The sequence below is a fragment of the Mustela nivalis genome (genome assembly GCF_964662115.1).
Source record: "Mustela nivalis genome assembly, chromosome: 8".
In the NCBI taxonomy this organism is placed as follows: domain Eukaryota; kingdom Metazoa; phylum Chordata; class Mammalia; order Carnivora; family Mustelidae; genus Mustela; species Mustela nivalis.
The window spans coordinates 79251954-79279283 of record NC_139027.1 but is presented as its reverse complement, the minus strand read 5'-3'; the positions used below and the strand labels follow the sequence as shown (position 1 = coordinate 79279283).

General features: G+C 36.6%; 1 protein-coding gene and 1 long non-coding RNA gene across 3 annotated transcripts in view; both read right to left on the bottom strand.

The window, feature by feature from the left end:
- The window catches only part of EIF5B (eukaryotic translation initiation factor 5B), an 81629-nt gene that overhangs the window by 43644 nt on the left and 10655 nt on the right, over nucleotides 1-27330 (bottom strand). For both annotated transcript variants that reach the window (XM_082747005.1, XM_082747006.1), the window contains exons 2-4: nucleotides 1762-1887; nucleotides 1544-1628; nucleotides 260-932 (exon numbers count right to left, since the gene is read on the bottom strand). In XM_082747005.1, the coding sequence (XP_082603131.1) occupies nucleotides 260-932; nucleotides 1544-1628; nucleotides 1762-1887 (884 nt within the window). The remainder of the gene's footprint in view (nucleotides 1-259; nucleotides 933-1543; nucleotides 1629-1761; nucleotides 1888-27330) is intronic.
- On the bottom strand, nucleotides 14566-17451 carry LOC309872632. Its single transcript, XR_014316031.1, has 2 exons — nucleotides 16880-17451; nucleotides 14566-16626 (listed from the first exon to the last, which is right to left on the bottom strand). It is a non-coding gene; the product is annotated as an uncharacterized lncRNA (long non-coding RNA).

Below are 27330 nucleotides of genomic sequence, written 5' to 3'. Positions count from 1 at the left end.
CTTCATCAGCAGCAAAACTGTTTTCACAGTGAAATTCTTAAAAAAAAATCCTACTCTGTACACAAACTGTTTTAAAGATATTTTATACAATACAAATGTTTAACAATGGAAATCAAAAGTACTTAGATATAACTTTTACAAGTCTTCTTCTTATAATTTAAGTCCCTGTACAACCAAGGGCAAAAAACAATAGGACTCTGGGGCAAAACTCAGACTATCAATCCAAGCCTTCAACCCTTTCCTTGGTAGTATTACCAACCTTCAGCAGCTGTAGGAGTCTCTCCTTTCTCTTCAGAGGCAGGGATTGCTCCAATATCAAGGGTCACTCTGGATTTTACAGCATCTTCTTCAGATTTCTTTTGAGATTGTTGTTTACTCTGATCTTTTTTCCCAGACTCTAGCTCTTCTTTTTCTTTCAGCTTCCGCAGTTTTGCTTTTTCTTCATCTCGCTTTTTTCTTTCACGTTCTTTCTTTTCTGCCTTCTTTTGGGCCACTGTCTTAATTTTGAAGGAGGAGTCATCGTCTTCATTCCCACTCTCCACATTAGGACCTGGCTTATTTTTTTGATTTTTTTTCTGTCCTTTTCTAGATGGCATAAAGTCATCTGATTCATCACCACTTTCACCTGAAGAATTTACTCTGGAACGCTCTTTAACTCTCTTACTATTATCCTCATCTTCTTCTGATCCATCCCCCTTTTTATTTGATTTCTGAGCTTTCCCTTTAGCTTTTTTAGAAAGTTTATTAAGATCATCATCATCATCACTCCCAGAGTACATTTCCACTTTTGGCTTTGTGGTCTTTTTTGATTTTGAATCTTTATCTTCCCATTCTTCACTATCATTATCATCAAAACTTTGTTTTTTGCCTTTCTGTCCTTTCTTTTTTTTATCTTGCTTTGAGATGGATTCTTCTTCATTATTTTCTGTTGGCTAAAAAATTTCCATTGTTAAAAATTTTAAGTTACATTTTATTTTTTTTAAATAATAGACTTCTTAATCACGTATTTTACTAAGTACACATAGAAAAGACTCTCAAAACAACTTCAAAATAAGGTCCTTTCTATAAGAATATAAAACTCAACCAAATACCAGAAGCTAGCCTAGGCCTCAGGCACATTTGACATTCACTGTAAATTTCAAAATCCAGGTGCTCTGAAGTACTAATCATCAGTTCACATTCATTACCTTCTCACATGGCATACAGAGCCTATGAGGAAACTGAAAGGAAAAAACATGCTTATCACTTTCCCATTATCTGAGGCTATCCAAATTCAAAGAATGAAAAACAACGAACACAGAACACTGGAGATGAGAAACGTTCTATCTCCAATGTACCAATTTTATGACTAGGCAACATACTACAAAATACCTTTAAATTCCCAAATAAAATGTTCTTAAATCTGTGAAAGGTTTTAAAACACATTATTTCCTTTCCCTCTTTGGCATCAGAATTTATAGAAACTTTAAACATATTCACACTGCTCAAAAGCTTACAAAAGCAGCTCCCGACACAAAATAGGTAACAATGGTCTGTTTTTCACCTTTACTGCAGCACTTTCTCTGTCACCTTTGATGCCTTGAGCTTCCCAAGACAATTCTTCCAGTTCTTTCAGGATATCATCTTCACTAGAAAAGGATTAAAATCTGATTAAAATTAAAGGATTAAAGGATTAAAATCTAATTACAAGGCACTGAATTAGCTTAATAGGTCAATCTCATACCAAAACTTATAGAAATCAAATATATTTGAAATACTTACTCAAAGTCTGGCTTTCTTTTATCCTTTTTCTTTTTCCCCTTTGACTTTTGAGGTTCCTGTTCTTTGGCAGCACCAGCTCCTTCTATTTCTGCAGCCAAGGCATCAAGATCAATGTCATCCTTGGCACTTAAATGAAAACAAAGAAGACCTAAATGTTACTCAAGAGCAAAACAATCTATCACATTAACATCACATTTTGCTTTTTCTCATGTATTAGCAGTCCACTGAGAAAAATCATTTGGCAAGTTCTTTGATGAGAATATCTGAATTATATCTACTAACCAATCAGCCTCTCTGCATCTGTTTCAATAAAGTTACACTCGAATCAGAAAGAACTATAATGAACAGCTCCAGGAAAATCGAGGTAACAAGGAAAGGAAATTAACTTTTGTTGATACCGAAGTTTTTTGATGTGTGCCTGAGACAAATTATTTATAAAATGGAGAGAGATTAAACAATAAAACCAAGTATTATTATTTTATTATTAATAGCAACACCTAAATACTAGAAGAGCTATTCATTTTGACTTGGAATAGTAGAAATTTTAGAGCAGGAAAGAACTTTAGAGACCATCTAGTCTATTATCTCATTTTGCCAACAGGAAAACTAAGATGCACAAAGTTTGAATGCCTTGAGCAAAACATGACCACACATCCAAATCTAAATGAATCAGGAATGATTTACTAAATAAAACACATAAAATATCCAAAACCCAGAACCAAATCTGCTCATAATCTTTTATATTCTTGGTTTCATTTCCAGTTCCATCCCACAGTGTCCTCACCTTCATATACTGGAATAAACCAAATTATGTTTCAGTTTAAACTACAGAAAACCTAGGAGGTCAGTCAGTCTGAAATGTACAAGTATGAAAGGTAGGTGAATCCAAATAAAATGATACAGTAAGAAAACAAAAACTTTTGAGATGCCTGGGTGGTTCAATCGGTTAAGTATGTGCCTTTGGCTCACACCATGATCCCAGGGTCCTGCGATTGAGTCCCGTTTCGGGCTCCTTGCTTAGTGGAGAGCCTGCTTCTCCCTCGGCCTTAAACTCCCCCTGCTTGTATGCTCACCCTCTCTCTGACAAATAAATACAATCTTAAGAAAAAGAACAAAGAAAACAAAGACTTCATGCAACATGACCCTCCACTTTGCATACCTTGTTATAAAGATGCTTCATTTCAGTAAAGAAAATTTCTTGAGAATAACTTTTAGGTATATGATAAATATAATTTTAAGATTAATAAAAACAATGAGGATACAAAATTTATTCTCAAGGATCTTAGAAGAAAACAGCAAATCAATAAAACAGGAACTGCAAAATGCCAAGAAATGAAGGAATTTATGCTTTTATAATAGCTGTCCAGAACTAATTCTTTTGTCTTATATTTTAGATAGTGTACTTGAGAAAGTTATATAACACTGAACTACTGCATTGGAGAGGACTTCCTGAAGCATGAAACCCACAATCAGAAAGTCAGACACTTCCTAGCAGAGGACAAGCCTGGAACCAAGTACTGAAGGAGCTGGACAAAGCAGGTATGCATATATCAGACACAAGAAGTATAAAAACCTAAAGATGAAGTACATGATGTTTTAAGAAGACTCATAAAAGGGTATCTGAACCAACTGAGAAGACATTTTTCTTAAGTTATGGACTTCCTGACCCAACCTAAGATCAAGGGACCCAGGAACAGGATGGGAACTAGACACGGTATTTTCAGCAATCTTTCCAAGAGACTGTGGGCCCAATTTGAGTAGTTACCCTTTTTAATAAATGTAGAAACCAAGGCTGGGAGAATTCACCTAGGATCACATAAGGCAGAGATGGGATTTGAACCCAAAAGTTCTGATTCCACAGTAACAGACTATTAACTCTCCTTACATAACTAAATTTGCATTTTAGAAAGCTACCTCTGGTCGAGGGCAGTGGCTCAGTGGGTTAAAGCCTCTACCTTCGGCTCAGGTCATGATCTCAGGGTTCTGAGATGGAGCCCCACGTCAGCCTCTCTGCTCAGCAGGAGCCTGCTTCCCTTCCTCTCTCTCTGCCTACCTCTCTGCCTACTTGTAATCTCTATCAAATAAATAATTAAAATCTTTAGAAATCTACCTCTGGTATGAGTGGAAGACTAGAATCCCAACTAGTCAGGAGGCAGAAGACCAGTTAGAGAGCTTTATTTATAGTTATTTATAATGAGAAATAATGAACCTGACTTGCAGCAGTGGCAGGCAAAATGATGTAAGATACATACTGAGGGGATCAATCAGCAGCATTTAAGTGACCAATTGGATATGTTGTATGTAGATGGGAAAGAATCAAGAACTATCCCTTAGGTCCCATTCCATAACAGAAATCTAAGCCTGGCCAAGTATCAACCAGCACTATCTCCAAAGGCATCTCTGCCAGTGTTTCACACCACAGAAGCTTCTAAAAACAAGGTGCAATGGGAAGATGGTTAATGACAGAAGCTTGGCACCTCACCTCCAAAAATCTGTCAGCTCTCACCTGAACGAAATTCGTCTTATCAGAATAGCTTATGACTAGCTATATTTCCATAGCAGTCATTTGTTTTTATTTATCTCTATGATAAATATTACTGAAACAAACATCTCCAATAACAGTATATAGGACTACCTTTGTATGCTGTTGAGTCTGAGGCTTCTTCTGGCTAGTAATGAAAGACTGATGGTTTCTTTCTTTTAAAAATTTTATTTATTTATTTGAGAGAGAGAGAGAGAATAAGAGAGAGAGAGAGCATGAGAGGGGGGTGGGTCAGAGAGAGAAGCAGACTCCCTGCTGAGCAGGGAGCCCAATGCTGGACTCGATCCTGGGACTTCAGGATCATGACCTGAGCCGAAGGCAGTCACTTAACCAACTGAGCTACCCACAGGCACCCCAAGACTGATAGTTTTTGAGTGCTTTTCATACATCAAAGCATTGTGCTGATCAACCACTATATATACTATGTATCATTTACTCCTCATAACAACTCTATGAAGTTAAGCTTAAAGACAAAGATAAAAAAGAATTTACAAAAGACTAGAAAATAGCACACCAGGAACTCATGGCCCAAATCTGACACCAAAATTGTGCTGCCTTCCTTAAAAATAGGAGATCATCATGTTTCTGAAGTTGTCTAAAAATTTAAACATACCTAACAAAATGTATCAGTGATACACAACACAACTTAAGTCTTAACCACAATGGTTTATGAAGTGTTCCTTCAATATTTACAGAAGTAACTGCCCCAGACTCAGGAAGATGTCCTAAAAAGCCAAAGATATTACAATGACAGGAATGAAAGTAACACACACACAGTTATCAGTTGAAACTTGATACCTACACTCTCAGCACTACTTCTATACCTGCCCACTACAAACTACAGTTTTAAGATTTCAATAAACCAAAGATTCAAATCTAAAATCTAGTCATGCTGGTAAAAAAAGCTTTAAAACCTTTATGGATTCTATAGAAGTATTTTTCTATAGGTATACCTTTCTGCAAACCACTTACTCTTCCCTTTAACAAAGCTATAACATTCCTATTAATATTTCCTATGACAGCCCCTAATCCTTTATCCTAAACTTACTACCGATTAAAAGAAATAAAAAGCCATTTTCTGTTGTACTGTGTTTTCACAGGCCACATTCCTCTATCAAAACAATAAAAATGTTTTAACTTAGTGACTTTAAAAAATAAAGCTATTGGGGCGCCTGGTTGGCTCAGTGGGTTAAAGCCTCTGCCTTCGGCTCAGGTTGTGGTCCCAGGGTCCTGGAATTGAGCCCCTTGTACAGCTCTCTGCTCGGCAGGGACCCTGCTTCCTCCTCTTACTCTGCCTCTTTGCCTGCTTGTGACCTCTGTCTGTTAAATAAAAATACGTTAAATATTTAAAAAAATTAAAAAAATAAAGCTATTAAAAGTTATATGTAGACTGGGGCACCTGGGTGGCTCAGTCGTTAACCGTCTGCCTTCGGCTCAGGTCATGATCCCAGCGTCCTGGGATTGAGCCCTATATTGGGCTCCTATATTGGGCAGGAAGCCTGCTCCTCCCTCTCCCACTTCCCCTGCATGTATTCCCTCTCTCACTTTCTGTTCTTGTTAAATAAATAAATAAAATCTTAAAAAAAAAAAAAGTTATACGTAGATTTTTAAGAAACAGCCAAACTATTTTCTTTCTTTTTTTTTTTTTTTTTAGATTTTATTTATTTGACAGATAGAGATCACAAGTAGGCAGAGAAGCAGGCAGAGAGAGAGAGAGAGAGAGTAAGGGAAGCAGGCTCCCTGCTGAGCAGAAAGCCCGATGCGGGGCTCAATCCCAGGATCCTGAGACCATGACCTGAGCCGAAGGCAGAGGCTTAAACCACTGAGCCACCCAGGCGCCCCCAAACTATTTTCTAAAGTGAGTTTACCATTTAATATTCACAACGCAATGTATGGAGATGTCCATTTTTGTCCTACATCCCAGCCAGTATTTGATATTACGGCTACTGTTCAAGATACTCTAACAGATATGTGGTGATACCTCATCCTAGTTTCCATTTCCATTTCCTTAAAGGGCTAGAGTAATTAAAACATTTTTTCCTGCATTTACTTGCCATTCATATGTACTATTTAGTTAAATGTCTGTTTGTATCCTTTGCCCATTTTATAATTGGATTGACTGAATGTTTGAGAACTAGTTTTATGTTCACTGGTTAAATGCGGTTTATATAAATTTTCTTCCAGACTGTAGCTCATCTTTTAACAGGGTTTTTATAATCAAAGGAAAAATTTTAATTTTCATGAGATGCTCTTTATCAAAATTTTCTTTATGAATCATGCTTTTAGTGTCATGACTAAGAATTTTTCACCATGCTCTAGGACTTGAAAATAAAACCTGTTACCTTCTAACAGTTGTGTGCTTCAATGTTTTATGTTTAAATCTATGATCCATTTTAATCTTTTTTTTAACCTATGGGAACTCAGCTGCTCCAGCTACATTTTGAAGTATCCATCCTACACTAAATTGCTTTTGTGCTTTTGTCAAAAATCACTTAGCTGTACTTGCATAGGGCTATTCCTGAGTCCTGTATTCTGCTCTACTGATCTGTGTGTGTCTCCCTCTGATATTAACAATCATGATTAATGGACCTATATAGTAAGTTTTGAAATCAGGTGGAATGACTCTCTCCCTTTATTATTATGAGAACTGTTTTACCTATTCTTAACTTTGACTTTTCAAATATATTTTAGAATAAACTTCTATGTATCTATAAAAAAAGTCTTGCTAGAATTTTAGAAATTGTATTGATTATATACAGTTTTAGAAATTTGATTAATTATATACAAAGAGATTTGAAAAGAACACCTTCATTATGTTATATTCATAGACTGGAAGACAGTATGTTTCTCCATTTATTTACATCATGGATTTCTTCCATCAGTGTTTTGAAATTTTCACAAAACTACTGTTTTTTAAATAATTGGAGATTTTAGAATTCAGTTTCTACATATTCATTACTAATGTACAAAAATATGATTAGGTTTTATGTTGATCTGTTACACTGCAACCTTGTTGAACTCACTTATTAGTTCTAAAGTTTTAAAACGGACAGTTTCGGGACACCTGGGTGGCTCAGTTGGTTAAGCCGCTGCCTTCAGCTCAGGTCATGATCCCAGGGTCCTGGGATAGAGTCCCACATCAGGATCCTTGCTCTGCAGGGAGCCTGCTTCCCTCTCTGCCTCTGCCTGCCACTCTGCCAGCTTGTGTTCTCTGACAAATCAATCAAATCTTTAAAATAAATAAATAAATAAAATGGACAGTTTCTTGACGCATCATGCCGTTTGCATATGAGAAGAGTTTTACTCCTTTCTGATGTGTTCCTTCATTTCTTTTTTCTTTATTGCACTGGGTACAACTAGTGCTATGCTGAACATCAGTGGTGAAAACAAACATCCTTGCCTTATTTCCAATCTCAGAGGAAACTTAAGAGTTTTTCACCTCTAAATATGTAAGTTGCTGGCTTTTTGTAGATACCTTTTCAAACTGAAAAAGCTTCCCTTTATTTCTAGTTTTTTGAGTTATATTCTGAATGGGTGATGTATTTTTGTCAAAAGCTTTCTGTATCAAATAAATATAGAAAAACTGTTTTATGCATCACCTGGTGTAATAATTTTTCTTCTTTAACCTGTTAATGGGGTGTATTACATTGATCAGTTTCTATATCTTTCATCACCTGAATTCACTCCACTTGGTAAAGTGCATAATGTAGTTGTACTCAATTCTATTTGCAATATTTCACTAGCAACTTACGCGATCTAGATTTATAAGGATTTCAGCTTGTAGTTTTCTTTGTTGTGCACACACTTTCAACTGGCTTTGAAATCAGGGTAATACTACTTTCATAAAGACATCTGGAAGGGTCTCTTCTTCCACTTTCCAGAAACGATTATACAGATCTGCTATTAATTCTTCTATAAATACTTGGTAGAAATCTCCAGTAAAACCGTTGGATTCTGGAGATTTATTTTTCAGGACATTTTAAATTATAAATTCCACTTCCTTAACAAGCATCATCAGGCTCTTCAAATTGTCTATTTCACCATGGTGAGTTTCAACACCTTGAGAACTTAATCTATTTCATCAAAATTATCAATTCATGTGTACAGAGACTATTCAAAGTATCTTTTTTCTTTATCCTTTTGATGTACAGCTATAATACTATCCTTTATTTCACCTTAAAGGCCTGTATATTGTAAACACATTGAATCACTAATTTATAACCTTCCAAAAGAAAGCACTAGTCCCAAGTAATTTTACTGGTGAATTACAGCACTTAAGGAAAAAAATTATACCATTTCTCCACGATCTCTAGAAAATAAAAGCAGAGTCTTACAAACTCATTCTGTGAGGCCAGCATTGCCCAAAAATCGAAACCAAAAACAGTGAAAGAAAAAATTACAGTATCGCTCATAAACAAAGATGTAAAAATCCTCAAAAAAAAAATAGTAGCAAATTGAATCCATCAATGTATAAAATGAGTTATACACTATCCCCAATAGGAATTTGTTTCAGATATGCAAGATCTGAATACAAGAAATACTGCTGGGGTGCCTGGGTAGCTCAACTGTTAAGCGTCTGCCTTCAGCTCAGGACCTTGATCCCAGGGTCCTGAGATCAAGCCCCACATCAGGCTCCCTGCACAGAGGAAAGTCTGCTTCTCTCTCCCTCTCTCCCACTCCCCCGCTTGTGTTCTCTCTCTCAAATAAATAAACAAAATCTTAAAAAAAAATACTGTTAACAACTATTTGCCAACAGATTCAATGACTTAGATGAAATGGACAAATTCCTAGACAAACTACTACAACTGACTGAAAAGCAGAAAATCTGAATTCACCTTTAATAAGCAACTGAAACATTAACTTAAAAGATTCCCACTAAGAAAAACCCAGGCCCAGACAGCTTCACTGATGAATTCTATGATACATTTAAAGAATTAACTTCAGGGATGCCTGGGTGGCTGAGCCAGTTAAGCCTCTGCCTTTGGCTCGGGTTGTGGTCACAGATCCTGGACTTGAGTCCCACCCACATTGTGCTCCTTGCTTGGTGGGGAGCCAGCTTCTCCCCCGTCTGTGTGCATTCTGTCAAATAAATAAAATCTAAAAAAAAAAGAAGAAGAAGAAGAAGAAGAAGAATTAACTTCAATCCTTCACAAACTTTTTTGAGAGAGAAACTGAGAGAAAGGGGAGAGGGAAGGAGGGAGGGAGAAAGAACAGAACACTGAGGCCAGTATTATTCAGTAGCAAAACTAGATAAAGACAGAAGGTACAGATGAATATCTGCATGTACAAATAGTCTCAAAAAAAAAAATACTATCAAACCAACCACATGTAAAAAAGATTACAATAAGATGGGATTGGGAGGGAGACAAACCATAAGTGACTCTTAATCTCACAAAACAAACTGAGGGTTGCTGGGGGGAGGGGGGTTGGGAGAAGGGGGGTGGGGTTATGGACATTGGGGAGGGTATGTGCTTTGGTGAGTGCTGTGAAGTGTGTAAACCTGGCGATTCACAGACCTGTACCCCTGGGGATAAAAATGTATGTTTATAAAAAATTAAAAATTAAAAAAAAAAAGAAGAAGAAGAAGAAGATGGGATGGGGAGGGAGAAAACCATAAGACTCAATCTCAAAAAACAGACTGAGGGTTGCTGGGGGGAGGGGGGATGGGAGAGGGTAGTGGGGATATGGACATCATGGAGGGTATGTGCTATGATGACTGCTGTGAAATGTGTAAAGGAGATTCACAAACCTGTACCTCTGGGGATAAAAATACATTTTATGTTTATTTAAAAATTTTTAAAATTAATAAAAAAAAACTGCTTAGTAAGTGCAAAAAAAAAAAAAAGATTACATATCAAAACCAAGAGGAATTTACTTTAGGAATGCAAGAAAAGCAATGTTATAAACCACATCAACAGGCTATGGGGGAAAAAAAAAAAACGTATGATATTAACTGCCACACCAAATAAATTTTATGAAACCTAACACCTATTCATATAAAAAATATTCAGCAAACAAGAAATAGAGATCAAGACCTAAACAAACAAACAAATGGTCCAAGATCATGCAGTAGAAGATAATAGAGTTGTCAATTCTTTTCACTCTAATCTACAGATTCAACCGCTTTGCAAATATCAACAAACTGACTTGACACATTAAATGGAAACGCAAAAGACTGAATAGTCAACACAATACTGAAGAACAAAGTTGGAGGACTTTACCCTACTTCAAGACTCACTATAAAGCTTACTATCAAGACAATGGAGTTTAAAAAAAATACAAAATCTGTTGGATCTTGGGTGTGGAAATGAGGTTTAAGATAAAACAAAAAACAGGGGCACCTGGGTGGCTCGGTCGTTAAGCGCTGCCTTTGGCTCAGGTCAGGGTCCCAAGCCCTGCTCAGAGCCCTGCTCAGAGCCCTGCCCAGAGCCCTGCTAGCTGGAAGCCTGCTTCTCCCTCTCCCATCCCCCGGCTTGTGTTCCCTCTCTCGCTGTCAAATAAGTAAGTAAAATCTCAAAAAAAAAAAAGATAAAACAAAAACTAAAAGCAGAACTCACAAGAGAAAAAAATGGTAATTTAGACTTTATTAAAATTTAAAACTTCTGTTTAGAAAGCTACTGATAAGAAAATGAAAACACAAACCACACAGTAAGAGAAAGAGAAAATACAAGCACACCTTCCTTTATAGGGCTTCATGGATACTGTTTACAAACTGAAGGGCTGTGGCAAGACTGCCTGGAGTATTTTTCCAATAGCACTTGCTCACATTGTGCCTCTGTGTCACATTCTGGTAAATATCACAATATTTCAAACCTTTACATTATTATTATATTTGTTACTGTGATCTTTGATCTTTGACATCACTATTTTAAATGTTTTGAGGCACCACAAATCACAACCACATAAGACAGCAAACTTAATAAATGTTGTGTTCAGACCCAACCAGCCATTTCCACCATATATATAGATATCTACATCTATATGTATCTATCTCTCCTTCTCCTTGGGACTCCCTATTCTGAGACACACCGATATTGAAATTAAGCCAATTGATAACCCTACATTAGCCTCTTAAGTATTCAAGGAAGGTATCTCTCACTTTAAATCAAAAGCTAGAAGTGATTAAGTTCAGTGAAAAAGGTATGCTGAAAGCCAAGACAGGCTGAAAATTAAGCCCCTTGTACCCAACAGTAAGCCAAGTTGTAAATGCAAAACGTAAGTTCTTAAATAGGAGTGCTTCTCCAGTCAACACACAAATGATTAAAAAAGAAAAAAAAAAAAAGTGAAACCACCATGCATCACTGATACAGAGAAAGTTTTAGTGGCCTGGATGGAAGATGAAACCAGCCACAACACTCCCTTAAGCCAAAGACTAATCAAGAAGGCCCTAACTCTATTCCATCCTATTAAGGCTGAGAGAGGGGAGGAAACTAGAGAAGAAAAGTATGAAGCTAGCAGAGGCTGGTTCATGAGGTTTCCTAAGGAAAGAAGCCGTCTCTGTAACATGAAAGGGCAGGGTGAAGCAGCAAGTGCTGATGTAGAAATTGTGGCAAGTCATTCAGAAGATCAAGCTTATATCATTATTGAAGGTAGCTACACTGAACAACAGGTGTTCAGTGTAGACAAAACAGCCTTATAATAGAAGATGCCATATACAAATTTCATAGCAGTTCATGGATCAGAATAATTTTGGCTTACCAGGTCTCATTACGTAAGAAATACATTTTGTTAGCCTATAGCTACCATAGACTGATTCCTCTGATGGATCTAAGCAAAGAAAACTGAAAACCTTCTGGAAAGGATCCACCATTCTAGGTAATAAAAAAACATTTATCATTCATGTGAAGGGATCAAATATATCAATACTAATAGGAATTTGGAAGAAGCTGATTTTAACCTTCATGGATTACTTTGAGGGGTTCAAGACCTCAGTAAAGGAAGTAACTGCAGATGGTAGAAAGAGAACTACAATTAGAAGTGGAACCTGAAGATAAAACTGAAATGCTGCATTCTCATGATAAAACCTTTAACAGATGGAGCTGCTGCTAAGAGATGAGCAAAGAAATGATCGCTTGAGATGGAATTTACTCCTGGTGAAGATGCTGCAAAGACTGTTGAAATGACAATGAAAGATTCAGAGTATTACATAAACTTCATTGATAAAGGAGCAACAGGGTTTGTTGCAATTTTGAAAGTTCTACTGCGAGTAATAGGCTACCAAACAGCATTGCATGCCACAGAAAACGGATTCATGAGTCAATCGAAAGACCTTACTGTTGTCTTCTAAGAAACTGCCACAGCCACTCCAAACTTCAGAAACTATCAACCAATGTGATCAGTCAGCAGTCACTAATATCAAGGCAAGATTCTAACAAAACAATTATGAATTGCTGAAAGCTCAGATGATGGTTAGCATTATCTAGCAATGAAATATGTTTAAGTTAATATATATACATCATCTTAGACAATGCTATTGTTTTCACACAATATAGTATACTATAAACATAATTTTCATATGTACTAGGAATCCAAAAAACTGATTTGATGTGCTTTATTGCATTGGTCTAGAACCAAATGTGCAGTATCTCTAAGGTATGCCTATATTTGCAAGACACTACTGGCTCAAGTACTGGCTCAAATACTCAAGTACTGGTACTCACGTACCAAAATATGGAAAAATAAACTTTTAAAAATCAACAATAAAAAAGAATCCAATTAAAATATGAATATCTTAACAGCCACTTGACAGATAAATGAAAAAAAGAAAGAGAACATGCTCATTTGTCATTACAGACATGCAAATTAAAAGGAGATAGGGATTGCACTATTGTACTATAGTATAGACTATTGCACTATTGTACAATAGTACAGACTGCTCTAGGTACCACAGATATTTGAACAATATTTGTTCTTCAAATCCATGAGCATGGAACGTTTTCCACTCTCTGTGTCTTCCTCAATTTCTTTCACGACTTTTCTGTAGTTTTCTAAGCACAGATTCTTTGCCTTTTGGTTAGGTTTATTCCTCATGGGTTTTGGTACAACTGTAAATGGGATCAACTTTAATTTCTCTTTCTTCTGTCTCATTGTTAGTGCACAGAAATGCAACTGATTTCTGTATGTTGATTTTATATCCTGTTATGTTGCTGAATTCCTGCTTTAGTTCTAGCAATTCTGGGGTGGAGTCTATTGGGTTTTCCAGAGTATCACATCACCTGCGAAGAGTGAGAGTTTGACTTCCTCGCCAATTCAGATGCTTTTTATTTTTTTGTTGTCAGATTGCTGATGCTAGGACTTCTAGTACTATACTGAACAGTGGTAAGAGTGGACACCACTGCCATATATCCTGACATTAGGGGAAAAGCTCTGTTTTTCCCCACTGAAAATGTATTCACTGTGGGCCTTTTCAAGATGAGTTATGATACTTTTATGATACTGAGTTATGTTCCCTCTATCCCTACACTGTGAAGAGTTTTAATCAAGAAACTGTACTTTATCAAATGGTTTTTCTCCATCTGTTGAGAAGAACATATGGTTCTTGTCCTTTCTTTTGTGTATACTGAACCACTCTTGCAGCCCAGGAATAAATCTGACTTGGTTGTGGTGAATAATCCTTTTGAAGTACTGTTGGATCCTACTGGCTAGTACCTTGGTGACAATTTTTGCCTCCATGTTCATCAAGGGTATTGATCTGTAATTCTCCTTTTTGGTGAGGGTCTTTGTCTGGTTTGGGGATCAAGGCAATGTTGGCCTCACAGAAAGACCCTTGAAGTTTTCCTTCCATTTCTATTCTTTGAAACAGCTTCAGAAGAATAGGTATTAGTTCTTTAAATGTCTGGTTCCCCTGGGAAGCCATCTGTCCCAGGACTCTGTTGGGAGATTTTTGATTACTGCTTCAATATCCTTGCTCTTCATGGGTCTGTTTAGGTTTTCTATTTCTTGTTTCATTTTTGGTAGTTTATACATCTCTAGGAATGCATTCATTTCTCCTGGACCTGCCTAATTTATTGGCATATAGTTGCTCATAATATATTCTTATAACTGTTTTGGTGTTAGTTGTGATCTTTCATTCATGGTTTTATTATTTTGGGTCCCTTCTCTTCTTTTTAACAAGCATGCCCATGGGTTTATCAATCTAATTAATTCTGTCAAAGAACCAGCTCCTAGTTTCATTGATCTGTTCTACTGTTCTTTTGGTTTCATTGATTTCTGCTCTCATCTTTATTTTCTTTTCTACTGGGTTTATGTTTTATTTGCTGTTATTTTGCCAGCTCTATCAGGTGTAAGGTTAGGTTGTTCATGTGAAAATCTTTCTTGTTTCTTCAGAAAAGCTTTTATTGTTACATACTTCCTTCTTAGGACTGCCTTTGCTTCATCCCAAAGGTTTTGAACAGTTGTGTTTTCATTTTTTTTGTTTCCATAAATTTTTTATTCTTTAATTTCCAGGTTGACCCATTCACTTTTAGTAGCATGTATGTTCTTTAGCCTCCATGTATTTAAGTTCTTTCCAACTTTCCTCCTGTGATTGAGCTTGAGTTTTAAAGCACTGTAGTCTGAAAATAGGTAGGGAATGATCCCAATCTTCTGGTACTGACTAAGGCTTGATTTGGACCCAGGATGTGATCCATTCTGAAGAATGTTCCATGTGCACTCGAAAAGAACGTGCTATTTGTTTCTTTAGGATGTTATGTTCTGAATTTATCTGTTAAGTCCATCTGGTCCAGTACGTCATTCAAAGCCCTTGTTTTCTTGTTGATCTTCTCCCTAGAACATCTGTCCACTGCAGTGAGTGGGGTGTTAAAGTCCCCTAATATTATTGTATTATCAATGTGTTTAACTTTTTTAGTAACTGTTTTATCTAACTGGCTTCTCCCATGTTAAGGGCATAAACATTTACAATTATTAGGTCTTCTAGTTGGATACACCCTCTAATTATGATACAGGTCTTTCCTCACCTCTTATTATAGTCTTTGGTTTAAAATCTAATTTGTCTGATACAAGGATTGCCACCGCAGCTTTCTTTTGATGTCCATTAGCACTATAAATGGTTTTCCACTCCCTCACTTTAAATCTGGAGGTGTCTCTGGGTCTAAATGAGTCTACTACAGGGGTGCCTGAGTGGCTCAGTGGGTTAAAATGAGTCTACTACAGACAGCAATATCAATGGGTCTCGCTCTTGAATCAAATCTGAAACCCTGTGTCTCTTCATTGGAACATTTAGTCCACTTACATTAACTATTGAAAGATATAAATTCAATGCCACTGTATTACCTGTAAAGTCACCGTTTCTGTATATTGTCTCTGTTCCTCTCTATGTTACTTTTGGGCTCTCTTTGCTTACAGCATCCCTTTTAATATTTCTTGCAGGGCTGGTTTAGTGATCACAAATTCTTTTAGTTTCCATTTGTCCTGGAAGCTTTTTATCTCTTCTATTTTGAATGACATCCTAGCTGGATATAGTATTCTTGGCTGCATATTTTTCTTGCTTAGTGTGCTGAATATATCACACCAGTCCCTTCCTGTCAGGTTTCTGTGGATAGGTCTGCAGCCAAGCCAATCTTATGTTTCTACTATTGGAGGTTACAGACCTCTTGTCCCGAGCTGCTTTCAACTTTCTGTATCTGAGATTTGCAAGCTTCACTATCACATGTTGAGGTGTTGACCTATTTTTATTGATTTTTGAGGGGGATTCTCTGTGACTCCTAGACTTGAATGCCTGTTTCCTTCCGCAGATTAGGGAGGTTCTCCACTATAATTTGCTCCAATATAGCTTTTGGCCCCCCTCTTCTTTTGGATCCTGATTATTCTAATATTGTTTGGCTTTATGGTATCACTTATCTCTCAAATTCTCCCCTCACGATCCAGTAGTTGTTTCTACTCTCTTTTTCTCAGCTTCTCTGTTCTCCATCATTTTGTCTCCTAGATCACCAATTCTCTAATTCTCTCTTTGGCCTCTTCTATCCTACCAGTTTGAGCCTCCATTTTTAATTGCATCTCATATTATAATAGCTTTTTATTTCAACTTGATTAGTTTTTAGTTCTTTTATTTCTCTAGTGTCTTCTATGCTTTTTTCAAGCCCAGCTAGTATCTTCAAAATTGTTACTCTGAACTCTAGTTCAGATATCTTACTTATATCCATACTAATTAAGTCCCTGGCAGTCGGTACTGCCTCTTCTTTTTTTTTTTTTTTCCAAGATTTTTATTTATTTGAGAGAGAGACAGAGCACAAGCAGAGGGAGCTGAAGTAGAGGGAGAAGCAGGCTCCCCACAGAGCAAGGAGCTTGATGTGGCACTCAATCCCAGGACCCTGGGACCATGTCTTCTATGCTTTTTTCAAGCCCAGCTAGTATCTTCAAAATTGTTATTCTGAACTCTAGTTCAGATATCTTACTTATATCCATACTAATTAAGTCCCTGGCAGTCGATACTGCCTCTTCTTTTTTTTTTTTTTCCAAGATTTTTATTTATTTGAGAGAGAGACAGAGCACAAGCAGAGGGAGCTGAAGTAGAGGGAGAAGCAGGCTCCCCACAGAGCAAGGAGCTTGATGTGGCACTCAATCCCAGGACCCTGGGACCTGAGCTAAAGGCAGACACCTAACTGAGCCACCCAGACATCCCTCCTGTTCTCTTTTTTTGAGGGGAGTTTTTCCACCTTGCATTCTGTCCAGAGCAGAACAGATGAATGAGAGAACAAAATATTTAAAATGGCAACAACCCCAGAGATATATACACTAAACAAATCAGAAGAGAACCAAAACAAAAATTTAAGAAAGAAAAAGAATATAATCAGACCAGTGAACTGAACAGAGCAGTACTCTCAATCCTCTATGTACCCCAAAAGTGTAAAGAAAGAAAAACTCATACAAGTACAAAAATAAAGTTAAATGCTATGAAAGGATAGAATGTAACTATAAAAATGAAAATCAAAAGACCAAAAAAAAAAGGGGGGGGGGAGACTATAAGCAGACAGGTGAATGAAGAAATATACTATATCCTGAGTATATTTGGTAGGTTAGAAGAAACTACATCTCAAAATTTTAAAGAAAGAAAAACGTAAACACACAAAAGTAAAATTAAATACATTGAAAAGACAGAATGTAATGGTTAAGGATGAAAGTTAAATAAGACTAACAAAAAAAAAAAAAAAGAATATGATCAGACAGGTGAGAAGAACAGAGCCATACACTAGATTCTGGGTGTATTATGGTCTGTTAAAAGATATTGCATCACAAAATTATAAACAAAGAAAAACTTATACATATACAAAAATAAAATTAAATACAATGAAAGGATAGAATGTAATTGTAAAAATGAAAATTAAGATTTTTTAAAAAAATCAAAATAAGAAATTGGTTGAAAAAGGAAAGTGAAAAAAATTAAAATTGAAAGATTAAAGAATCATGAGGGGAAAAAAAACACGAATTCTATATATTATTTTCTGGAGTTTTGCAGTTCTCTATGATTCATAAACTTCATCTTAGCTGGATGTTCTTGCCGATCTTCTGGGGGGCGGGGGCTATTGCATTGATTCTCAGATGTCTTTGCACAGGGCAAAATTGCCACCACCCTTGCCAGGGGGCCAGGCTAAGCAAACAGCTCCAGATTGTTCCATGAGGCTTTCGTTCCTTGAAGGCTTTCTAGAAAGTGCAGCTTTAGAGGATGAGAGTGAAAACAGCGGCCTCCTAATCTCCAGCCCCAGAGCTAAAAGCTCTGGGCCCCACTTGTCATTGTGCCCTCAGGGAAAAGCAGTCATGTCTCCTGTTCACCGAACCTGTGACCAAGCATGTTTATCTCAGACACCTGACCCTGTTTCAAGTCTCCAAACTCTGCAGACCCTGTGGTATACACCTGCACCACCCCTGGATGGGAGGGGCATGTGACTCACTGCAGTTCTGCCTCTTACTGGGTCCCTGCTCAAAGACTGGTTAGCCAACGGCAACCTGGGGCTGAGAGGCCACTCCTGGGCTTCCTGATTACAGCCAGCTTCCCTGCGCCAATGGGAACCCTGCCACACTCACGTACTCCTGGTCTTCCTGAGCCCCCAGGGATCCTGAGACCACACTGTCCCACCTAGGATTCCGCCCTAGTGTCGCCACCTGGACACCTTTTATACAGGGACATCCCTCACCACAGCAGACTTCTAAAAGTTCTGACTTTGTGTTCCACGGCTATATCACTCCCATGCTGCCTTACGTAGGCTCCCTCCCACCCCCCTCCACCGGTTTATCTTCTAATATATTGCCTTGAATTCACTTCTCTGCACCTCCTACCATGCAAAAGTTAGTTGCTTTTCTATTTGTAGGGTTGCAACTATTCTATCTTAGATCTCTGGCTGAGTTCACAGGTGTTCAGAATGATTTATAGCTATCTAGCTGAACTCCTGGGACCAGACAAAACTAAGGTCTCCCACTCCTCTGCCATCTTGGACTGTTCCAAATTAAAACAAGGAGACAGAACTTCACACCTATCAGAATAACTAAAATCCAAGAAACTGACAATATCATTTGCTGCTAAGAATGCAAAATAGCTGACTCTAGGCTTGGGGTAAGCCTGGAGCATCTTATAATACCAAAAAGTAAGTGCCATTTTAGTATTTTGTTCTCTCATTCATCTGTTCTGCTCTGGAGACTTGAAACAGGGTCAAGTCTGCTCTGGACAGAATGACAAGATGGAAAAACTCACCTCAAAAAAAGAGAACAGTACTAGATCCCAAAGGTTTTTTTGTTTTTGTGTTTTCTTTTGTTTCGGGGTTTTTCCCCCATAAAAGTTATATGTTTTACATTTAGGTCTGTCATGTATCTTGAGGTTATTTTTGTATAAGTAGTGAGTCTGGAGGGTTTTTTTTTTTTTTTTGGTATGACTAGATGTCCATTTGCTCAAGCATCATTTGTTTCGTCCTTCCTACCTACCCCTCCCACCGCTACCCAAAACAATGAGTGTATAATCAAAGGAATATAGAAAGTGAAAGTGCACTCAATGGTCAAGAAGAGGAACAAATTAATTTCTTAATTAAAGTAGCAATACTAGATTATAAGCCAAAGTATAAAATATTATCTCCAAGTCCACACTGTTAGAGATAAATGAATAAGTTGGGATGAGACAAGTCTCTCACACAGAAGAGTTCTAAGTAAGTTACACTGATATGCCATCATCAAGGAATTTCCCACTAAAGTATAAGCAACACACAGTGATTTGCTTTTGAAAAATATAGTATGGAAAAAGGGAAACAACAGGTAATTTTACAATGTAAAAGTGTGACAAATACAGCCAAATGATCAAGGTCACTATCAGTGATATGTTGAAGTCTTCTCAAAGATAAGGAAAAATGACCATCATTTACAAACAATTCAAAGAAAACACTTTGCTATAAATCTTACACTTTGCTATAAATCTAATTTGTATGCTGAAAATTACAAAATGCTGTGAAAGAAATTCAACAAAACCTTATTAAAATGGTGAGATATACCATATTCATGAACTAGGAGATTTAACACAGTATGTCAATTCTCCCCCAAAATGACATTCAAGTTTATGCAATTCCAATCAAAATTCCAGCAAGACTTTTGGGACATAGCCAATATACATAAGACTACTCTAAAATTCATACAGAAAACCAAAACAAGGGGCGCCTGGGTGGCTCAGTGGGTTAAACCGCTGCCTTCGGCTCAGGTCATGATCTCAGGGTCCTGGGATCAAGTCCCGCATCAGGTGCTTGCTCAGCAGGGAGCCTGCTTCCTCCTCTCTCTCTCTCTGCCTGCCTCTATGCCTACTTGTGATCTCTCTCTGTCAAGTAAATAAATAAAAATCTTTATTAAAAAAAAAAAAAAAGAAAACCAAAACAAGCAAGCAAACAAACAAACAAGACATTTTAGGAAATGACTCAAGTAAAAAACTTAAGCCGATTTTGAGACTAAGTATGTCACTAGAATAACCAAGACTGTGGTTCTGGCAGACATACAAACAAATACCAATAGAAATGAGGAGGGAATCTCAAACTAGCCCCCAGAGAGGTATGGCCCAAGTCCATACTGTTGCACCTTTTCCAGAAATCAGTATGGACAACTGATTTCTGGAAAAGGTGCAACAAGCAATTGAAGAGAGGAATAATAGCCTTTTCAACAAATGATGCTTGAGCAAATGAACATCTATTCATACAAAAAAAACAAAAACACCACCAAACCTCCAAATTCACTAGTTATACAAAAAATGAACTTAAGATACATGACAGACCTAAATGTAAAACATATAACTTTTAGGGGGGAAAAAACCCGAAACAAAACAAAACACAAAAACAAAAAAGAACCTTTGGGATCTAGTACTAAGCAGTTAAGACTTCCTGAAATTAAAAAAGTACAGTCCAAAATAAATTGGACTTCATCAAAATCAAAAACTTTGGTTATGCAAAAGACCATCTGAAGAGAATGAGAAAACAAGCCAGAGAAAGGGAGAAAATATTTGTAAGCCACATTCTGGAAAAGGACTGGGGTCTAAAATGTACAGATAACTCCAAAAACTCAACAGTAAAAATCCCAATAATGTAAATTAGCAAACAGACAAATGCATGAAACGAAATTTCACTGAAGAGCATTTACATACAGCAAATAAAGGATGCTCCACATCATTAGACATTTGGGAAATGCAAACTGAAATCACTACACACCAATGAGAATACTCTCCTGACAAAAAACAGTGATAATAACCTATGTTGGTGAGGATATATGGGATCTGGATCACTCATACATTGCTGCTAGAAATGTAAACTGGTACACAGCTACTCTGAAAAAGTCTGCCATGTTCTTAAAAAACTAAAACGTACTTACCATATGACCCCGCAACTGCTCTCTTGCACATTTATCCCTGAGCAATGAAAATTTATCTCATGCAGAAACTTCTACACAAATGTTTGTGGTGGCTTCATTTGCGGTAACAAAAAACCAAAAACAACCTACATGTCCTTAAATGGCTGAAAGGTTAAACTGTTCATCTGCATTCTGTGGAATGCTATTAAGCAATAAAATGTAAAGAACTATCAACACATGCAACAACTTCCATTAATCACAAGAGAATTAGGCTGACTGAAGAAAAGCCAATCCCCAAAAGTTACAAACATACATAATTCCATATATACAACATTTTCAGAAGAAAAAATTTTACAAATGTTTAACAGATTCAAGATTACCAGGGGTTAGGGATGGGTAAGGAAGTGGAGGTCACAAGAACGAGATGAATATGGTTATTCATATACGTGAACAATATGAGGGGTCCCTGCAGTGATGTTCTGTATTTTGCCTATGGTAGTGAACACACAAATCCACACAGGTGATAATACTATAAAGCACTAAATATGAATGCAAATGACACTGAGCAACCTGAATATGGTCAGTGAACTCTATCAATGTCAATATCCAAGTTGTGGTACTGTACAGTTTTAGAAGATGTTACCATAGTGGGGAAACTTGTAAAAGGTATAAAGACCTCTCTGTGATATTTTTTTACAACTGCATGTAAATCTACAATTATTTTAAAAGTTTCAATTGAAATACCTGTGTCAAATAAAAAGGCAAGCCAGAGTGAGGAAAAAAATTTGGCAATGCATATATCTGATGAAGGATTTATCTATATTTTTTAAAAGTCCTACAATCCAATATTAATGTAATTTTTTAAATGGACAAATTATTTGAACACTTAACTAAATGAGATTCAAAAATGGCAAATTAACATATAATAAGATGGTCAATATCTCTAACATAAGAAAATGTAAATTAAAGCCACAATGAGATGCCACTACACAGACACCAACATGACTAAAAAAAGACTGAAAATACTAAGTGTTGAGAGAGGATGTGGAGCAACTGGAACACATCCCTAGAGGGAATGTAAAAATGGCACAGCCACTTTGGAAGACAGTTTGGCAGTTTCTTAAAGTTGAACATACACACTTACCATATGACCCAGCAATCCCACTCCTAGGTATTTACCTAAGAGAAATGAAAACATATGTCCACACAAAGACTTGTACTCAAATGTTCATAGCAGCTTTATTCATAATCACAAGCAGCTAGAAATAACCTAAATATCCATCTACCGGATAATTTATAAACAAATCATTACCTATCCATGGAAAATTTCAGAAGTATTATATTAAATGAAACTCAGCCAGCCAATAAAGGCTACATACACTGATTCTACTTTTATGAATTTCTGGAAAAAGGAAAAAACTACTGTGAGAAAGAAAGAGAAGAAAACAAAAACAAAAAACTACAGTGATTTCTGGCCAAAAACCAGTTGCAGGGAAAAAACACTGCCTATAAACGGTCATAAAGGAACTTTTTGGGCTAATGGAAATATTCTATATCCTTACTGTGGTGAAGGATGCACCAACTGTATACGTTTATCAAAACTTATCAACTGCATCCTGGAAACTTGTGAATTTTCTGCCAACTGCATCTCAAAAAGTATTAATTTTCATTTCTAATAATGCTGTAAGAAGAGTTGAGAAGTTAGAGTGCATTCATAAGTTTAAACAGGTATGGTTAAAAGCATGTAAACGTCATATAGATCATTTACCCGTTTTTATAAGTTATGAAAATTAAGAACAAATCTATAATATTCTCTAATACCTTAATTTCTGTTAACATGATATAATGTATAACTAAAATATTACTATAATGTAATCTTTTAAAAACATGGTATTTCTTGGGGAGCCTGGATGGCTCAGTCGATTGAGCATCTGACTTGCTTTGGTTCAGGTCATGATCTCAGGGTTCTAAGAAGGAGCCTGGCATCAGGCTCTGCGCTCAGCACAGAATCTGCCTGAGAATCTATCTCCTTCTCTCTCTGCCCCTCTTGCTCATGCTCACTCCATCTCTCTCCTTTTGTCTAAAATAGATAAAATATTTTTATTTTATTAACTGTGTGTATAAGCATATACTCAGGTATTTGGCTTCTTGGAATTAAATATCAAATATAAAAATAAAACAATTTATTTGAGATCACTATAATAAAGACTCTTTAAGACACAAAACATTACCCAAAAGAAGTTCACTGAAAAAATGTAAAAGGAAAATTGCCCTTGTGTGCAAATCTCAATTCCAAAATTGGTAAATTTCATAATGACAGGCATTTTCCACTGAGAAGTCTAATGGAAAGTTAGACAAGAACACAGAAAATGCAACTCTGGCCAAACTATTCCACAGTTCAAAATCTTCAAGTTTCCTAAGACTTTCTCCTACCAACCCCTCTTCTTCAGTGTCTCTCTACCCACTGTGGATGTTTAACAATCTGGCTCAAAATTTCTCAGACACTGAGAGATGGGGATCTGTCACCTTCACTTTAACATGGGGCTGTGTGAATGATCAATAGACTATGGCAGAAATGATGCTATAGTTCCTGGTGCCCCACAAACCTGAACTTTTAAAAATATTACAGTTCTATTTGATACAAGTATTTTGGGTCTTATACTTGCATAAGAAATATAAGTTTATACCCAGTATTATGTCTATAAATATATATATATAGATGCTCTGATAATTTAGGCCAACATTCTGAATCAGTATCTTAAGAAAGGACACAATTTATGGTCTAAAACAACTGCTCAAATTGAGCACATTTAGCAATTACTCAAAGTGAACTTCTAGGGGTGCCTGAGTGGCTTAGTGGGTTAAAGCATCTGCCTTCAACTCAGGTCATGATCCTGGGGTCTTGGGATTGAGCCCTGCATCTACTCAGCAAGGAGCCTGCTTCTCCCTCTGTTGCTGCCCCTTGCTTGTCCCCACACGTTCGCTTGCTCTCTCTCTCAAATAAATAAATAAAGTGAACTTGTAGCCTTTGTTTTCTGTAGCCTTTAATCACTGGTAAAAGTATTACTTCCACCTAACATACTCTGTGTAGTAGCTGGCATAACCAAATAGATATTAACAAAAATTTTATGCAGGGAACTACTCTTAGGAGAGGGTACTTCTCAATAACCAACTTGCTGAACAACACTATCAGTAGAATGGTCAGGCTGCACCTGTCTGCAGAATTATTTGGCAACTGAGAAGCAAATGAGTATCCTGGATATTTTTTTGTCATTCATCCTGGTACTTGAGACAAAACATGCTCCTGTTCCTTCCAATTTGTCCTGCTCTGAGGGCAGTTTTAATTAGAAAGGAATATGAAAGACACATACATAATAATTTGGAGAGGCAAATTTACAATCTGAAGGGTGGCACTCCCCTAGTTAAACTAAATTCCACATTCTCTCTGCATCTCCTCACTGTATTATCTGTACATAGGACTATTTGCTGTAGTAAAATGTAAGATTCTTTTAAAAAAACTCCTTTTTGTATGCCCAACTTACTTTCCTACCTTCTACAATGAATGACGACCAAGAAATGTAACATATTCTTAATACTATTAAATAAAGAAAAAGCCCTATTCTGGAATAGCAACTACAACTTTCATATAATACAGAAGGCAGGTTCATCAGAGCAGCTTAAGAAAAACCATGCTACCACTATAACAATTATTGAATTTATCTTGATCACTGAACTTTCAAGTTGAATTTTCTGAAACAAATTCAGTTAAAAATCCTGCTAAGAGAAAAGTGTAATGCTACTTCATTTACCTGAACAAAGACTCTACTGTATGAGAATTTTTCAAGTGAAAAGAAATGTTAAGATATAAAATCTTTCTTACAACTGATTAGGTAACCTTCTGAAATATTTGCAAATGTCTAAGGTTGTTTCAAAATGATGAGGAAAGGGGTGAAGGTGGCTCAGTTGGTTAAGCATCACCTCTTAATTTTTGGCTCAGGTCATGATGTCAGGATTGTGGAACTGAGCCCCACACTCAGCTGAGTCTGCTTGTCCCTCTCTCTCTGCCTCTCCTCCTACTTGGGTGCATGCACACACACTCACTCTCTAAAATAACAAAATCTTTTTTAAAAATATGAGGAGGAAAGAACGGAGTAGGGAGAATATAGATGAAACAAGGTCATCCATCTGTAATATTTAAAGCTGAGTGATGGACACATGTGGGTTCAAAACATTCTACTTTTCTGGGTTTGAAACTCTTCATTTAAGAAAATTTACACTGTTGTAATCAAAATATGGTGTTACCTGCATAAGGCTCAACAAGACCAAAGGAATAAAAATTCCAGAAATAAATCCATTCATCATGGTCAGTGGACTTGACAAAACTGACCAGACCAATTAATAGTGAAAGCAAGTCTCTTCAACAAATGGTACCAGTACCAGATATTCACATATAAAAGAAACTGAACCCTTAACTCATCTCATAAACAAAAATTGACAAAATGGGTTAAAGACCTAAATTTCAGAGCTAAAACAACTGAACTCTTAAGAAAAAAAAAATACAGGTGAATCATCATGACCTTGGACTTGGCAATAGACTCTAAACTAAGCAAAAGTACAAGCAACATCAATGACCAAAAAAAAAGAGAGAGAGGCTTCATCAGAATTATGTTTTGTTTTGTTTTTGTAAAAAGAATACTACCAACACAATGAATAACAATCCACATAATGGAGGAAAATATTTCCAAATCATGTATCTGAGAAGTATCCAGAATATACAAAGAAGTCTTAAAACTCAACCTTAAAAATACAACTTAAAAATGAGTAAAGGACTAACATAGAATTGGTCCAAACAAGGCACACACATTGCTAGTGAATACATAAAAAAAGATGTTCATCATTAGTAACCAAGAAAATGCAAATCAAAATTACAATGGGACACCACTTCACAACAACTAGGATAACTACAACAACAACAACAAAAGCACTGGCAAAGATATAAAGAGATTAGAACCCTTTTACATTGCTGGTGAAAATGTAAAAATGTTGCAGCCACTATAAAATGTTTGGTGATAACATTTTTTACAAAACTAAAACAACTAATATTAAAATTTACATGGAAACACAAAAAACCCCAAATAGCCAAAGCAAGCCTGTGGGGGGTAGGGGAGGGTTAGGAGGGAGCTGTAGGTATCACAATCCCTGATTTCATGATATGCTACATAGCTACATAATCAAAACAGTACAATACTGGCACAAAAACAGACTTACAGATCAATGGAACAGAACAGCCCAGAAATAAACCAACACTTACATGGGTAATTAATCTATGACAAAGGAGGGAAGACTTTACAAAGGGGAAAAGACAATCTAGTCAATAAATGGTCCTGGGAAACCTAGTTACTATATATAAAAGAATGAAACCGGACCACTTTCTTTTTTAAATTAAAGATTTTAATTATTTTACAAAAGACAGCACAAGTAAGGGGAATGGGAGAGGAAGAAGCAGGCTCCCAGGACCACAACTGGAGCCAAAGGCATATATTTTATTGATTGAGCCACCCAGGCACCCCAGAAAGTAAACTGGTGCAATTAAGGGAGGGTCCTCAAAAAAAAAAAAAAGAAATACAGTATGATCCAGTAATTTCACTACTGGCTATTTATTCAAAGAAAATGAAAACACCAATTTGAAAAGATATATGCACCCCATTATTTACTGCAACATTATAATAGCCAAGATATGGAAGTAATCCAAGTGTCCACTAATAGATGAATGGATAAGGAAGATGTGGTGTATATATACAATCAAACATTATACAGTCATAAAAAAGGATGAGATCCTGCCATTTGTGACAACATGGATGGACCTAGAGGGTAATACGGTAAGTGAAAAAAGACAAATACTGTATGATTAAACTCATGTGGAATCTAAAAAGAAAACAAAACAAAACATGAGTAAATAAATAAAAAGCAAAACAGATCTCCACAAATACGGAGACCAAAATGATGGCTGCTAGAGGGAAGTGGGTAGAGGGATGGGCATAATAGGTGAAGAGGAGTGGGAGATACAGGCTTTGAGTTATGGAAAAAGTCAAAGGAATAAAAAACACAGCATAAGGAATACAGTCAATAATATTGTAATAGCAATGTATGGTGGTAGATGGTAGGTATGCCTACGGTAAGCATGGCATTATGCATTAACGTTTCCAATCACTATACTGTACAACACC